The sequence below is a fragment of the Acomys minous genome (assembly GCF_964271855.1).
Source record: "Acomys minous genome assembly, chromosome: 11".
NCBI classification, from domain to species: Eukaryota; Metazoa; Chordata; class Mammalia; order Rodentia; family Muridae; genus Acomys; species Acomys minous.
This window is the reverse complement of record NC_140492.1, coordinates 6,177,982-6,192,921: the sequence shown is the minus strand read 5'-3', so window position 1 is coordinate 6,192,921 and position 14,940 is coordinate 6,177,982. Positions and strand designations below refer to the sequence as shown.

The 14,940-nt window shown below is 49.0% G+C and overlaps 1 protein-coding gene and 1 long non-coding RNA gene across 2 annotated transcripts; one reads left to right on the top strand and one right to left on the bottom strand.

Moving 5' to 3' along the window:
* The first annotated feature begins 3,873 nt into the window (after positions 1–3,873).
* LOC311609101 lies at positions 3,874–14,830 on the top strand. The gene is made up of 3 exons (XR_014783265.1): positions 3,874–4,455; positions 9,931–10,081; positions 13,811–14,830. It is a non-coding gene; the product is annotated as an uncharacterized lncRNA (long non-coding RNA).
* Positions 4,511–9,102, bottom strand: LOC311609096 (uncharacterized protein C21orf140 homolog). The gene has a single exon (XM_084801842.1). The coding sequence runs from the start codon at positions 6,013–6,015 to the stop codon at positions 5,260–5,262; it is 756 nt and encodes a 251-aa protein (XP_084657968.1). The 5' UTR covers positions 6,016–9,102; the 3' UTR covers positions 4,511–5,259.
* Positions 14,831–14,940: the final 110 nt, after the last annotated feature.

Here is a 14,940-nt window from a genome sequence, read left to right as displayed (position 1 = left end):
GGGTGTCTGACCTCAGCCCCGCATACTCTGCATACCCTGCCCTATACCCTGCATACCCTGACCTCAGCCCTGCATACCCTGCATACCCTGACCTCAGCCCTGCAAACCCACCACCTCCTCCCACTCACCCATCCACATTCCTCCTACATCCAAGACAGAGAGGTCCAAGTCTGCCTGACCTGTACACCTCCCTGGGCCTTGGGATCTAAGGCTTATTTCTTGGCTTTGCAGAACAAATGGTTACCAGGGGTTGGGCTTAGCCACTGGCCACACCCAGTGCTTTCCAGGGAACTGTGGAGTTTTTGTTTCCCTTTACTGTGCAAATGCACTCTACTGCCACTAGGGGGAGATGGCCAATCACCCATTGGTGCCATTGCTCTGCATATGTAAATGAAGCCTAAGGATCTGTAGTTGTATTTTAAATAGTTGGTTTGCAAGCAATGGCTGGAAGAGCCCTTAGGCAGACGGGGATGGTGCCGCCCACAGCCAGCTGGACCTCAGCCAGCCACTTTTAAGATGTTAGGTAGTGCACTAATACAAACTGCGCTCTCCCCACCAGAGGTCCCCAGCGTTCGTCACGCAGACACCTGTTTCTCTCACTGGCATCCCTGACCTACCTTCTTGGCTAAGCTGGCAAAGCCTGAGATGCACAAAGGAAGAGAGGCATTTGCAGAGGAAATGGCCAGAGACACAAGTCACCAGGCCAGAGAACATCTGGTCTCCACAGGTTGGACTGCACACAGTGGTTGGCAGCCCCCCTCATCCCCCTCCCCCTTTCCCGTCATGCACCCATGTGATGCCACTTGTCTGTCCCTCATGGTGACCTTAGGGGAAAAGAGTAAGTGGCTTCATACACTGATTTCGGAGGCAGAGACCACAGCGCCCTCGCTGGCTCCATGGAGGAAGCACAGATGTGTCCTGTGGCCTCCCATGCACCTAGCCTCCATGGTACTGCCCCTCACTCACCCTGCCTTCATCCTGTCAGTGTTCCCTGAGTTTTGTTCCCTGGCAGATGTAGTGCCAAGCCCCAGGCTACAGTGATGGGAGGTGTTCAGGCGTGACTGTGGGGGCCCCACTCTCTGCTGCCAGAAGTATGTACATGGCCCAGGTGGGCCAGGCTCTCTCCACCACAGTGAGGGGCTTGCTCGTGGCTCCAGCTATGGAAGAAGTCTGCAGCTGTCAGGTCCATGCCGTTTAAGGGCCCAGAGGAGAGAAGTAGGAGGTTTGTGGTTTGAACCTCCTGCCCCATATCCAGGGTCTGCCAAGTCCCTGTCTTTTCCTTTGGTGAGGCATCTGCTTTGTGGCATCTTTCTGCCCCTGTGTTGCCATTCTAGCCTGGAGATATATATATATATATATTTTTTTTCTGTAGCCTGGAGAAAAAAAATATATCATGTACACATACATGTATGTATATGTGTATGTGTGTGTATGTATATATACACAGAGAGAGACAGAGACAGAGAGAGATGTGATCTGAGAGTTAATATTAGTATTAAGGTTGGAGTGAAAATATTTACCAGTGGCCATCCTACAAGGAAAATCAGAGTACTTGGCACATTGCAGCTAATTAAATAGCTGGCATAGTGTCTGAGTTTATTGCTAGTAAATTATGGCACACGAGAAGCTAGAAGCATATCCACCCATATCCTGCTGCCAAGGCCAGGAGCTTAATCCAAAAGCAACGGCCTGTGTCTTCACACTAGGCAAGCCTTGCACTAGTATACGTGTGCCTGGGTGGGCCTGCCTCCTCCCGCCGCTTAGAACTTTCTCCCCCCTCTCTCTGTACTCTTCCAGATGTTCTGCAGCAATGCCCCACATCCTGCTGAGCCTTAGGGGCTGCTCTGTTGCTGAGCCCTGGCTTCCTGAAGCATCATTGCCTCCTTTTTATGGTTATCCTGACCCAACCATTCTCAATTGGAATAGTCTGTGAGTGCATGACTGATAACATCAAAGAATAGAGCAGGCTGCTTATCCAAAATCATAAATGCCCACACCGGTACATCTTCTCCCCTCCTCCCTTAAATGCCCACACCAAATCATCTCCCCTTTGCTTAATTCTGAGTTTTATGTAGCCATGGTATTCCAGGTCTCCTTGTAACTAGGTCTGGCCAGTCAAGTTTGAGCATACTAGGACTTCTTGAACGGTTCCTTAAAAGGTGTAAGACGAGGGACAAGAGCACTGGCCGCTCATGCAGAGAACCCAGGTTTGATTCCCGGCACCCACATAGTTGCCCACAACAGTTTGTGACTGCAGTTCCAGGGGATCCAGTGCCCTTTTGCCTCCAAGGGTACCAGGCACTCACATGGTGCATATACATAAATGTAGATAAAGCATCCATACACATATGAGGATTTATTATTTTTTTAAGGATGATATACAGGGTGGAGAGCTGATCTGTAAGAATGCTTGCTGCACAAGATTGAGCCCTAGTTCAAATCATCACCCACATAAAAAAAAAAAAACGAGCATAGCTACGGGGTCCTGTGCCACAGCTGGGGGCAGAAACAGGAAGACCGCCGGGGCTCGCTAGCTGTCGGATTAATTCTAGGTTCAGTGAGAGGCCCTCCCTCACAGAAATAGGGCAGAGAGTGACAGAGCAGGGCAGCAAGTGCCCTCCTTCCTCTGGGCATGTGCAGGTGTGTGTGCACGTTCACACAGGGAGCAGATGGGCTGCAGATGTAGTTTAGGCTGGGCGCGCTCAAGGCTCCAGCCTCCATACCTAACACCACAGATAGTAAACAAAAGAAATGGGATGAGCTCTGTAACCTTTCCTTCTCCATTTACCTCTGGTATGCTAACGCAATGGCTTGTTCAGAAGCTGTTCAAAACTATGAAGTAACTTCAAGGCTCAAACCAAGTCTAAGCTAAAGGAGCTATGAGGGGTCTCTGCAGGTGGCAGTGGCGGCGTGGCAGGCAGGGAAATGATCTGCAGAGGTGAGAATGAAAACTCGGTTTAGGCTGGCTTAGGCTAGATCAAACTTTGGGAGTCTGACGCCAGGTGGCTTACTGTTAGCTTATTTAAACACAGTAGAACCTGGGGGAGGTTTCCAGGCAACAGGCATTCCTTTCCAGGTTTCCAGGAAACAATCACTCCACTTAGTAAAGCCTAAGGTGTGACTACATGGGAACTCCTTACAAAGTACATGTGACCATGATCATGTGTCTACAGCTACAGGGCCTAGGATCTGCTGTGGTCCCTGACTGAGACAGCATAGCTGTCAGCAGGCTGTGGAGTACATGTGGCATCTCCCCTCGGGATGGTCTGTTGACTGCGCCCTAAAGATAAAGGACTGCGGAGGGAGAGTAGGATTAGTGTTTGGGGATTCGGGTGGGGTCTGCCTCCACAGATAGCAGCCGGTCACAAGGCTGTCAGCAACACCTACTCCTGGCTTTCTGGGTAAATTCAGGTATTTTGTCTCCTCTGTTGCAGATACCTCTTACGTGTTTAGCATTCCTGGTTTCCCTAGTGATCTGTGGTGAAAAGACCTCTGTGGCACCAATAGAGCTAGGACCCTGGGCCCTGGTGCCTGAGGGCCATCATGTGTGCCAGGACAGTCCCCTTGGCACTCCTTGCTTTGGAAGGGGAGATGAAGTGCCTGAGAGTCTGGTGACGTCTCTGGGTTCCTGGCCCAACCTAATGCTGCCCCCTGGTGTGTGGAGCCATAGAGAGATGGGCACAGGGCTGGTAGGAGGCCTCGCCATCCTGTCACTGATAGTGTATGTGTCTGGGTGTCAGTCACCAACCCAGCCTTGGCCGTGTTTATAAAATGAGGTCAAAGGTCACTGCCCTGGACCTCAGACAACCAGTGGTTGTCGGAACCCAGCAAAACAGAGTATGGAAAGAATAGTTGCCACGTGCCGAACAAAGCAAAGCAAAACAAAACAAACCTACTGCTTGGACATGCCATCTGGTCCATGGGAAGAGAGTAGGGGTTCAGTTGTGGGAGGCAGAAAGGCCAGAGAGGGTGGGACCGTCTATCGGCCATCCCTCAGAAGGAAACTAACACTCCCAACACCACAAGCACTGCTCCAGAGGACTCGTCCGCAGTGATGTTGTTCAACCCCACACTGGGGCATGGCATTACCCACAATCCCCTTCACTTGCCTCTTCCCCAGAGACACTGAGCTGCTATTCTCCAGCCTCCTGCCCTAACCCCGGAAGGACAAACGAGGGAATCCCCCAACCCACTGCAGATGCTCGTAAATGCCAGGGAACAAAATTTGTTCCTCAAATAACAGAAAGGAATCGAAGGCGGTGACACCAGTTTAACTGTGGGCTTTTGCTTGGACCTCAGCCTTGACACAAGCTTCATTCTGAACTCTCAGTCAGGACCAGGTATATGTGGTGGTTTTTGCACACATGACTCCATTTGTAGCGCCTCAACCTATTTTCCTGATGACTTAATCTGGTTTCACTGAAGCAAAGCAGCGTACCCAAGGTCTCATCACAGGTAAGATCCCAGCTGTACTGGCCCACAGCGGGCACCCTGGGCTTGAACAGGGCCTCTTAGGAACTGCAGGTGGCTCAGCTCACAGATCAACACCGTGGCAGCCCTGGTCCCTCCTGATGGGATTCTTGCGGTTGGATATGTGGGTTCTGTAGCGCCCCGCCCCAATGACGTGTATTTCCCTAAGACACCTCGGACCACATGGTGTCCCCATGGCTCCGTTTTGTAGCCCACCTACTTGCCTTAGATGTATGGCCTGTGCAGATGCCTCTCACCACCACTGCTCCCAGAGGGATAGCCCCGGCTTAGCACCATCTGAACATGTCTCTTGCTCATGGCAAGATGGGTCCTTCTGGATTATTATTGCCTGAAGCTTATTGGCTTAATATTTAATTCTGAGGTTTTTTTTTTTTTTAAATAACTCCACATTTGGCTCTCTTTTTTTTTTCCTTAGACCTAAGTTTTGATCATACATCCTTTAACCACTGCCACTCCTCTAGGCTGGAGTCCTCCCAGTCCTCCCAGTCCTCCCGTGATCCTCCTGTGATCCTCCCATGATCCTCCCGTGATCACGGTCCTTGAGATAGCCCTCATGAGATGAGAGTTGAGAGCCCCATAATTATCAACAAGCTTTAATGGGGCCTCTAGCAATCCCAGGACTTGGCCAGCAGCATCAGGAACCTCTCCGTCCAGGCAGCATTCCTGGGAGGTTGCTCCTGAAGTGTCCCTGGTGGCAGAGGCAGAATCAAGACTCCACAGTGATCAGCGAAGGCCACGCAGCTTGGTGCTTTGTGGAGGAAAAGGCCCTTAAGAAAACTTGCCGAGATAGTAGTTCTCCCACCGCCGCACTTTGTTGGTCAGGGTCTTCCACTTGCTCACGCTGACCTTTTCAATCCCCTTGCTAATCAAATCGCTGAAAAGTATATACTGGTAGGTGTAGACGTTGTCGACAGACTGCAGACAAAACTCTTTTCTGTTGTTGATGATAAACCATTTCACGGAAGACCAGGCTGAGTCTAAGGGGTTCAGGTAGTTATAGGGGGAAGGCAGAGAGACTAGCTCATGGCCGTAGGACTTGGCCACTGCGGGGGAGCACACGATGCTTGTTAAATTAATGCTTGTTGGGGCACAGGCCTGCGTCTCCCCCTCCTTGTCTGTCTTTGGCTTCGTGTCATCTTGCTGCCTCCTCCCTTTGACCACGATGGCGCACTTCCCATAGGCCTTCTTCACAACGTCACAGAACTCGAAGAAGAGGCTGTCTTCCTGTTTGATACATAGGTCATCTCTTAGGAACATCCGGTATTTCCAAGGCACCCATCCTTGACTGCCACCAGCATGCAGAATGCACCAGGTTGGGGTGTGCATGTAATAGCCGTCACTAAAATCTTCCCCAGTGACAAGAGTTTCTGGGATCTCAGTTTCCCCAAAATACACCGTCTTATACCCGTCATATTGCAGCGTTCTCAGAGTGTTCAGATACTGAAGGCACTGTTTCCTCCTGACGCTGTCAAAATGAGTTCTGATGACGATGTTTTTCAGAAGACTGTTTGTAAAGTGAGCCATGGGGCTCCCCAAGTGGTTCACACTCCCCCATCTGGGAGTTCTGGAAGGGACAGGATGATGACCTCATAAGTGGCTTTGTCATCCCTGTGCCAGCTTTATCACAGTGTAGCCATAGCTACAGTTCAGACTCCAAGCATTACGAGGCACCTGCCCAGAACCCTAGTCACAGAAAATCCCGCCTAGTGTCACGCCTGGTGGTCAAGTTTTTTGTTCCTTTCCATTTGGGTGTCAGGATGGTCAGGACATGTTCAAGGAGGCCTGCAGTGTGAGTGTTGTGTGTCTGTGTACATCATCTACATTGTGACATCTGCTGGCCTGCTTTTACAGGTAAGGGTTGTTTTTCCAGGTGGCTGAAGGGAGAGATGATGTGGCAGAGAAAAAAAGGAGCAGGATGCATGCCTGTCCCTCACAGGGACTGCCAATGCTTGACCTTATGTAGTATGTTATCTGAAAGGCATTTAATTTGTTATTTTTTTGAGACAAGGTCTTGCTATGTAACCCCAAGTGTCCCAGTATTTGACTCAGGCTGGCCTTTTACTTTCAGTAATTCTCCTGCCTCAGCCACTTAAGTTATGGCATTACAGACATGAACCATCATATTCAGCAGCACCTTAGGTTTATACTTGGAGAAAAGGACAGTTGGATTCTCTTTCTCTCTGCCTTTTTACGTTAATTTTCTTTGTATTTTCTTGTCCTTTAATCAAAACTAAAGGCGGTTCATAATTGTACCTAAGTGGGTACTCCAAATGACAGCGAAGGCAAAATGACCTGGCTGGCCCTTTGCTTCCCGAGTGAACAGGAATCTCCTCTTCCTCTATCCTGATCTACAGCCAACCCGGAGGATCGCCATAGCCACGCTCTCACGCCAAGCGTGTGGTTACCAGAGCCCCCTCCCTCCTAGAGGCCGCACGCAGCGGCTTCCTGTTTGTAATCGTCTTGTGGCTGCTTTTTCTGGAGAAGCTTCTTTAGCACTGTAAGCCACTTTTCAGATCAAGTTTAGTGTGATTCCAACTCTGTGAGCAGAGCTCTGAAGTGCTGGTGATGGTCCCATATTTCCCAGAACCTCGCTTGCTCACTCTCCTGCCTGAAGCCACCTGACAGGTGGCAACGACACTGCAAACGCTACTTAGTGCAGTGATGCCAGTTCTGACGCAGTCTTCTATTTCTCTAATGAGAAGTCACGGATATGAGGGACTTGTCAGATGTGTGGGAGAATATACACATGTGTTTTCTGTTCATACAGACACACATTCAATTATATTTTAACATAGAAGTGACAAGAGGACAAAGCAAACTCTACCACATGGTCACTCACGGAACGTGAGAGTGGACAGAAAGCTCACTGAGCACATCCTGCTCTGCAGAGTTCTTTGGTTTTGTCAGATGTACACATTTGTATTTTAAAAACCAAATATAGGTAGTATGAAACAATATCTAAATATTATAAACAATACAAATCTAAGTTTTGTTGTTATCTAACAGTTAAGTTATCTAAGTTGATAATCTAAGTTTTTTTCCATATTAATAACAAAATCTTACAGACAGCATGGCTGGCACAAAAACAGAAGTGTAGACCAGTGGGACCCAGAAGGGACCCAGAAGTAAACCCCCACTGCCACAGCCACCTGATTTTCAACAAAGATGCCCATAACACATTGGCCAAACAGCTTCCCCTTCAGCAAATAGTGCTGGGAGTCAGGGTACCCATGTGCAGAGAACGGTGTGGTCCCTGTCTTTTGTCCTGCTTAAAAGTCAATCTGTAAGACTTAAGACCTTAATTAAGACCTGGGATTTTGAAGTGAATAAAGGAAAACACTTGAAGATTCAGATTCAGGTAAGGACTTTCTGAGAGTGACCACTAGCTCAGAAAATTATTGCAAGAATTGACAAATGAGACTGCACGAAATTAAAAAGCTTCTGCATAGCAAAGCAAGAGTGGGAGCATTAATATCTAGAATTTACTAAAGTCTAGAGAAATTAAACACCAAAAGATTATGAGACCAATGGTTTCAACAGGCAACTCTCAAGGAGTATAAATGTCTACTAAATTTTGAAAAATGTTCAGCATTCTTAGACACCAGGGTAACACAAATCAAAACCATATTGATATTTATAGCTCATTGTGGTCAAGATGGCTATTACACAAAATAACAAAACAAAAGTGATATGGGAGAAATCCGTACATACTGTTAGCAGTATGTGTGTGCTCAGGCACTGTGGAAATAAACATGAGGATTTGTAAAAATAATACTAGGAATTAAAACTAGAGGCACCATGTTGCTCAGATCCTAGGTATATACTTCTGCAGCATGGGCTTGGTCTCTGGGACCCAGGTGGTAAAGGGAGAGACCGACTCCTGTGAGTGGGGCCTCCACGTGCATGCTTTGGCACCCACATAGATAAATAAGTGTAACACAGATGCCTGCACACTCGTGTCTGTTATGGCTCTCCACAGTAGATAAACTGTGCGATGGTCTCAGATGCCCATAAGTGGGTGAATAGATAAAGAACACACACACACATGCACCTGTACCTGCACACACATGCCTACACACACACACACACACACACACACACACACACACACACACACACGCCTGCTCATATGCCCCCACCTCAGGCAATGGAATGTCAGTCTTCCTTCAGGAGATTGTAGTCTAATCCCCCTGGAGTCTTGGATGTTTGCACACTTGGCTGGCGGAGCTGTTTGTGAGGTTTAGGTGGGGCAGCCTCTCTGGAGGAACCACAGCACTGGACCTGAGCACAGACATGTGTTTCCTGCTTGCCACTGGAGGCGTGAGCTTTCAGCCTGTTCCTCCTGCCACGGGCACCATGCCTCCCACTGAGACGGACTCTCACTCCTCTGGGACCATAAGCTAAAGGAAATCTTTTCTTCTGTAAGTCTTCTTGGTCATGGTGTTTTGTCACAGCGACAGAAAAGTAACCAAGACAAGCAAGTAAAGGTGCCTGCTGCCAGGCCTGCCAGCCTGGGCTTGACCTCTGCGACCCAAGTGGCAGAAGGAGAGAACTGGCTCCTGCCATAGGCATGCTTTGGCACATGCACCACCCACCCACATAGATAGATAGATAGATGATGGATGGATGGATAGATAGATAGATAGACAGATAGATAGATAGATAATGTGTTTAAGAATGAATGAAACCTTGAGGTTTGCAGGAAATGGAAGGAACTGGAAAGAACTGTGCTCACTGAGATAAGGCGAACTTAGCTCCCAAACAAGTACCACGTTCCCTAGCATTTGTAGCCTAAAACCAAAAAGAAAAAAAAAAAAGAAAAAAAAGCCTAGAATGGATGGGAGTGTGTTTGTGTTAGAGAGCAAGAGAGCAGCATGGGAGGAAGCTGCAAATGAGGACAGCGCCCAGGCAAGTAAGCTAGGTGTCTTAGTCAAGGTTTCACTGCTGTGACGAGACACCATGACCAGGGCAACTCTTATAAAGGGAAACATTTCACTGAAGCTGGCTCACACTTCAGAGGTTTAGTCAGTTATCACCACAGTGAGAAGCACAGAGGCAGACTTGGTGCTTGAGCATAGGAGGCCTCAAAGCCACCTCCACAGTGACACACTTCCTCCAACAGGGCCACGCCTCCTAATAGTACCACTCCCTGTGGGCCAAGTAGTCACACACATGAGTCTACGGGGGCCTATTCAAACCACCACGGAGCATCTTACAGACAGGTATGAAAGTGTAAGGTACCTGTTTTTTTTTTTAATAATCTATGTCCATTAATAGAAAGTAAATATATAAGAAAAATTGATCAGTACTGAGATGAAATAAAGTCGTTTCCATAACAAAAATAGGGCACTGTTGGGGGATGGTCTAATGTATTTTGATTGTAATTACTGCTCTATGTCTGACCCACCTTTTGCTTAAAAAACCATCCCACCTGGGCAGGGCAGGAGAGAGAGAAATCTTGGGAAAAGGAAGAAGAAAGATCCACTACGAGGAGAAAGGATAGAGACCTGAAGGAGAAGAGAAAAGGCCGCCATGGCTTAGCTGGAGGAGATGCACATGGCTGCTGGTGTGGATGGAGAATCCGGCCCAGGTGAGGAACGTTGGCAAGTTTTTGGGAGGTAGCTTGATAGAAGTTATTAGAAGCAGATGGCTGGGATTGGGGCAGGGATCCCATGCCTGCCCCACTATGGGAGGTAGTTTAGAGGATTGAGATCTGCCCTGCCCCAGGTTAACTAAGGCTATTTTAAAATATAACAAGTGTCTGTGTCTTGATTGCTAGCCGGGCCTATAGATAATACATGTAATGTTAAAACGACAGGGGACACCTTTCCTTCATTCCTTCCCCTTTTCCGTTTCTGTTTCATCAGCAAATCTTGAACGTCTCCAGGTTCCAGCTTGTTAGTGAGTCCCGGGAAGACCTCAGTGTTGACCCTCAGGGGTGTCACCGTCTTGTAGGGAGAGGCCGCAGAGTCCTGACAGAAGGGCCAGGTCCCTCCCAAGGAGGAGTGGAGCAGGTCCCAACATGGGGACCCAGGATGGCACACCTGTGAGGAGGAGCTTTTATTCAGCAGAGTCGGAATTAAAATGAGTATTTTATTTCAGGAGTTCTGCTCTTTCCCTTCATGCTGAGGAAGAGGTTAGGCATACCTGGAGACCTGTGGCTTGCCCACATTTCAGTTTCCTGCACTTTTGCGAGGTCCGTCAGTGCACACCCTGCGAGAACCTCCCGCTTCCTCAGATGCTGTCTTCCACCATCTCCGATGGTATCTGTTCCCCTTGACTGTCTTCAGCAGGAAGCCTGGTAGGCTGTTAGCCAGAAAACCCCTCATTCCTGATTCTTTGTCATTTTCCAGCCGCTGACCCCCACTGCTCCCGGGTTTAAAGACCCACATCTCCAAGGTGTATGAAGGTTGAGACCCTTCTCTCTTCCTACTGGAGAAATCTGTGTGGTAGTCACACACACACACACACACACACACACACACACACACACACACACACACACCAACAGTCTCCTCCCTGGATAAAGTCTAGTGTTAAAGCATGTTTTAAAGGTACCCTTACATAACTGAGTTCTCCTTCTTTCCTGGACTCCAGGGACTGGGCAGCTGATGGTTCTGATGATTCTATGGGGCTGCAGACTGTCCACGGGATGCTTGGACTAAAGAGAGGCCCAAAGTGGTCAGTGGGAGTGGTTGGGGGCAGGGACCAACCAGTGACTGCCTGTGTGAATGAGGAAATCACAGCTCCAGGGACAGCACTTGCCCAGAGTGATGTCACTAGGCCATGCTGTGTTTATGTTGTCCACACACATCCTGGTTGCCAAGTGGCCTGTCCGTTAACATACCCGAGGCGTGAGAGTACCTCTTGGTGGATCAGGTCTCCCCACAGCTAGATGTGGTTATGAAATGTTCCACAAAGGCCACCACCCTGCAGGGCCACTGGGAATGGAACAGCCTTTAGGAGGCATGCTATCAGTAGGAGGAAGTTAGGTGACTGGTGACAGTGGCTGGGGAGAGTCCCGTGAGGAGGACATAGGAACTCTGGCCTGTGTGCGCTCTCTGCTCTCTCCGCCTCTGTCCCTCTGTCTCTGTGTATCTGCCTCTCTCCCTCCCTGCTGTTTTGAGCAGCCCCCTCCACCACACTTTCCTACCTTGAAGCACTGTGCTGTCAATCCTCACGTTACGTGTGTGGATCCACATCTATCCAGGCAGCGGAGGACGGACGGAAGGCGCCAGACCACACCCGCTGAAATGCCACCCGCAGAAGGGCTTGTGGTCTTTCTCCTGCTTGGCATTAGTGGCTTTTCACCTTAACTAACTCAGGGGCAAGTTTGCATTTTGTTGTGGATGCATCTGGTAAAGACATGAGAATAGTGACTTCATATAAAATATTCAAATCTAGTTGCTTTTGATGGTATGTTAGCACAGAGTGAGGCTGTGCAGTTGAGGTAAACCAGCCGAGGCGGGGACTGGGAATCCCAGAGCTTTGACTGAGCTTTACTCCCAGCTCAGAGTAGTTAGAAACTAGTCATACAAGGGCGTCTGAACCACCAGGGGGCACTGTCACTATAGCATAGCCACTAACCCGTGGCTAGGATATGTGCACAGACCCACTGTCTGGAAGCAACCACATTTACTGACTTAAATAGAATCACACCAGGCTGGAATTCATTGGGGCTCAGACTGCTCGGGTCCAATGCTGCATGGCTGCCCAGGCACTCGAGTCTTTACTGGGTTGAGACTCTCCCAGCCAGCTCCAGCTCACCCAGTCCCCACGGCTGCAGCTCCTACAGGGCACCTTTAGGGCACAGTGATGACCCAGGACCCTCACAGGTTTCCTAACCCAAGAACCTCTTCTGATCACAGGCTGGGGGGCACCTCTGCCCTCGCCTGGCCCCCTCAGCGGCACTGTCCTATCCACGGAGGGTCTGGCGTTCTCCCATGCAAGCCAGGGCAGGAAGGAGGACAAATCTAATTTATAACTCAGTAGACTACCCTGCCCCCTTCCCTCTCCCTCTATCCCTCCCCCCTCCCCTCTGTCTGTCTGTCTGTCTGTCTGTCTGTCTGTCTATTGGACCTTTCAATTCTCCCCAAATGTGCTCCTGGGGTGATATGAGGAGTGGCTCTGCCATGTAAGATCACCACGAATTCCCGGCTGCTGGTGACCGGGGAACAGTGTTTTTGAGCACATTAGCACTAGGAGTGGCTCTGGCCCCTTTACCCACCATATGTCAACCAATCCCCATGTCCCATGTTATTGGAGCAAACACCATCACCCAATTTACAAAGCAAACACGGGGAGAGGCCCTCCACCTTTGTCTCTACAACCGAGAGAAGACTCCTCAGTTGCTTCTTTTCTACAGATGGCAGTCTTTTTTTTTTTTTTAAGATTTATTTATTTATTTATTATATAATGGTCTGCCTGCATGTATGCCCACATGCTAGAAAAGGGCATCAGATCCCACTATAGATGGTGGTGAGCCACCATGTGACTCCTGGGAATTGAACTTGGGACTTCTGGAAGAGCAGTCAGTGCTCTTAACCTCCCAGTCTTTTCTCCAGCCCCAGGTGGCATTCTTTTTTTTTTTTTTTTTTTTTTTTTAAAGAAACCATTTAAAGAAAGCAATTGGTTTAAAAAGTGTGCTTTCCGGAACTGGGGTTTGTTGACCAGGATGGAGAAGCACACACGCTTCAGGACCTCTCCCCAGACGTTACAGAGAGCGGGAGAGCTGCACCCAGCTTTCAAGGACAAGGCTAGCATAGAGTCCTCTGAAGGAGTCTAAACTCCTCGGGGATTGCCAGGCCTGACTGACCTGTGCCTGGGGCTGTAAGGGATTGTCCTGACTGATCATTGATGTGGAAGAGCCCAGCCCACTGTGGGCAGCACCATCCCTAAACAGGCGGGGTCTGGGCTGCTGCACATGAGCCAGGAAACCCTGATCCTCCATGGTCGCTGCTGCAGTTCCCTCTTGAGTTCCTCAGTGGTGGACCGTGTCCTGGAAGTGTAAGCTGAAACGCCCTTTCCTCTTCCAAGCTGGGTTTGTCCTGGCAACAGAAAGCAAACTAGGACTGACATAGAAAGACGCCACAGCCCTCCAACAGCTCTATTGTTGGCTGTGTGGCAGTGAGCAAACTCTTGGCTTCTCTGGGCCTCAGCTTCCTTAAACCTCTTCTGTGGAGGCTATGGGAGAGTAGTCAGGACTGTGAATGCAACAGCACCGTGTGAGACCCTTCAGACCCATCCCTCCTTCTGTGGTACCTTGACAGGTAAATGGTTGCCCACACAGATGTCATGGCCACTGCATCTTTTCCAACAGATCCCTGAGTGTGGCTCCTAACTTCAGTCTCCTGCTAGAAGCATTCCTGCCGCCTCCTGCCATGGCCTACACCAAACAGCACGTTCCACCATGGTCCACCGCTGGGTCCAAGGCACGTGTGTTGTAGTTTTCATAGGGGAGATAAATCTGTTTTTGTTTTGATCCCAAGTGTGGGATGGGGAAGAGGACAGGATGTTTACCACTTAGATGTGAGAGAGCAGGATGTTTTTCCACTTAGAAGTCTATGGAGGAGCTTGGTTAAACATCCCTTAACCGACTGAGGAGATATATATATATATATATATATATATATATATATATATATATATATATGCCCCAAAACAGGAGGCAGAGCTTTTTGTTGGGATTTGGATTTTTGGATTTTTGGTTGTCCTCCTTGCACTTTGAGATGCTCCTAGAGAGAACTGCTCCAGGGAAAGCTTCAAGGCTTTGGACTCCAGCTGAGTTCCAGCTGCAACTTCGGTTGACTTGCTGGTCTGCTGAAATCCTGCTGGCTAGTCCAGGAGAACTGTTTCTAGGAACTGACACCCAGGTTTCATTCCTATTTTCCTTAACCTCCTTCCCCTCTTATTTAGGCTAGTCAGGTTGTAAGGCAGGTACGCTCTGTCAGTGAGTTCTCAATAAAGTTTAATTGTTAGGAAAATTGAGCCTACAAGTTTTGTATGGTGTTTCCCCACAGACCCAGGCTTTGTACATTCAGTCCCCAGATAATGGGACATTTTGGGCATGGCATAATAATTTGGAAGGTAGAGCCTAACTGGAGGAAGTGGGTCCCTGGACGTGTGCCTCTGAAGGTTTAGCCTGGTCCCCAGTCCCCCCCTCGCCCCTGCATCCTGCCTGGCACAGGGGCATAAGCTCCCTCACAGGTCCATCACGGTGTGCTGTGCAGTGTGTGAGCCCCAGCAGCTCCGGCTGACCCCTCTGCCACTGGCTTCTTTTTAAGTCATTCTCTCCAGGTGCTTTGCCCACAGCCATGCAGAACCAAGATGGCCCATGTCCTACAAGAACATAGTATAATGCTATATGGAAATAATTTAATGATAACTAAAACTTAATTTAAAAAGTAAAAGGGTGACTTAGAGAATTCTGAAAACCATCAAGCACTAAAA

Bases quoted from the DNA above. Each gene is read 5' to 3' on its own strand.
- LOC311609096 (XM_084801842.1), bottom strand. From the start codon at position 6,015: ATGGCTCACTTTACAAACAGTCTTCTGAAAAACATCGTCATCAGAACT.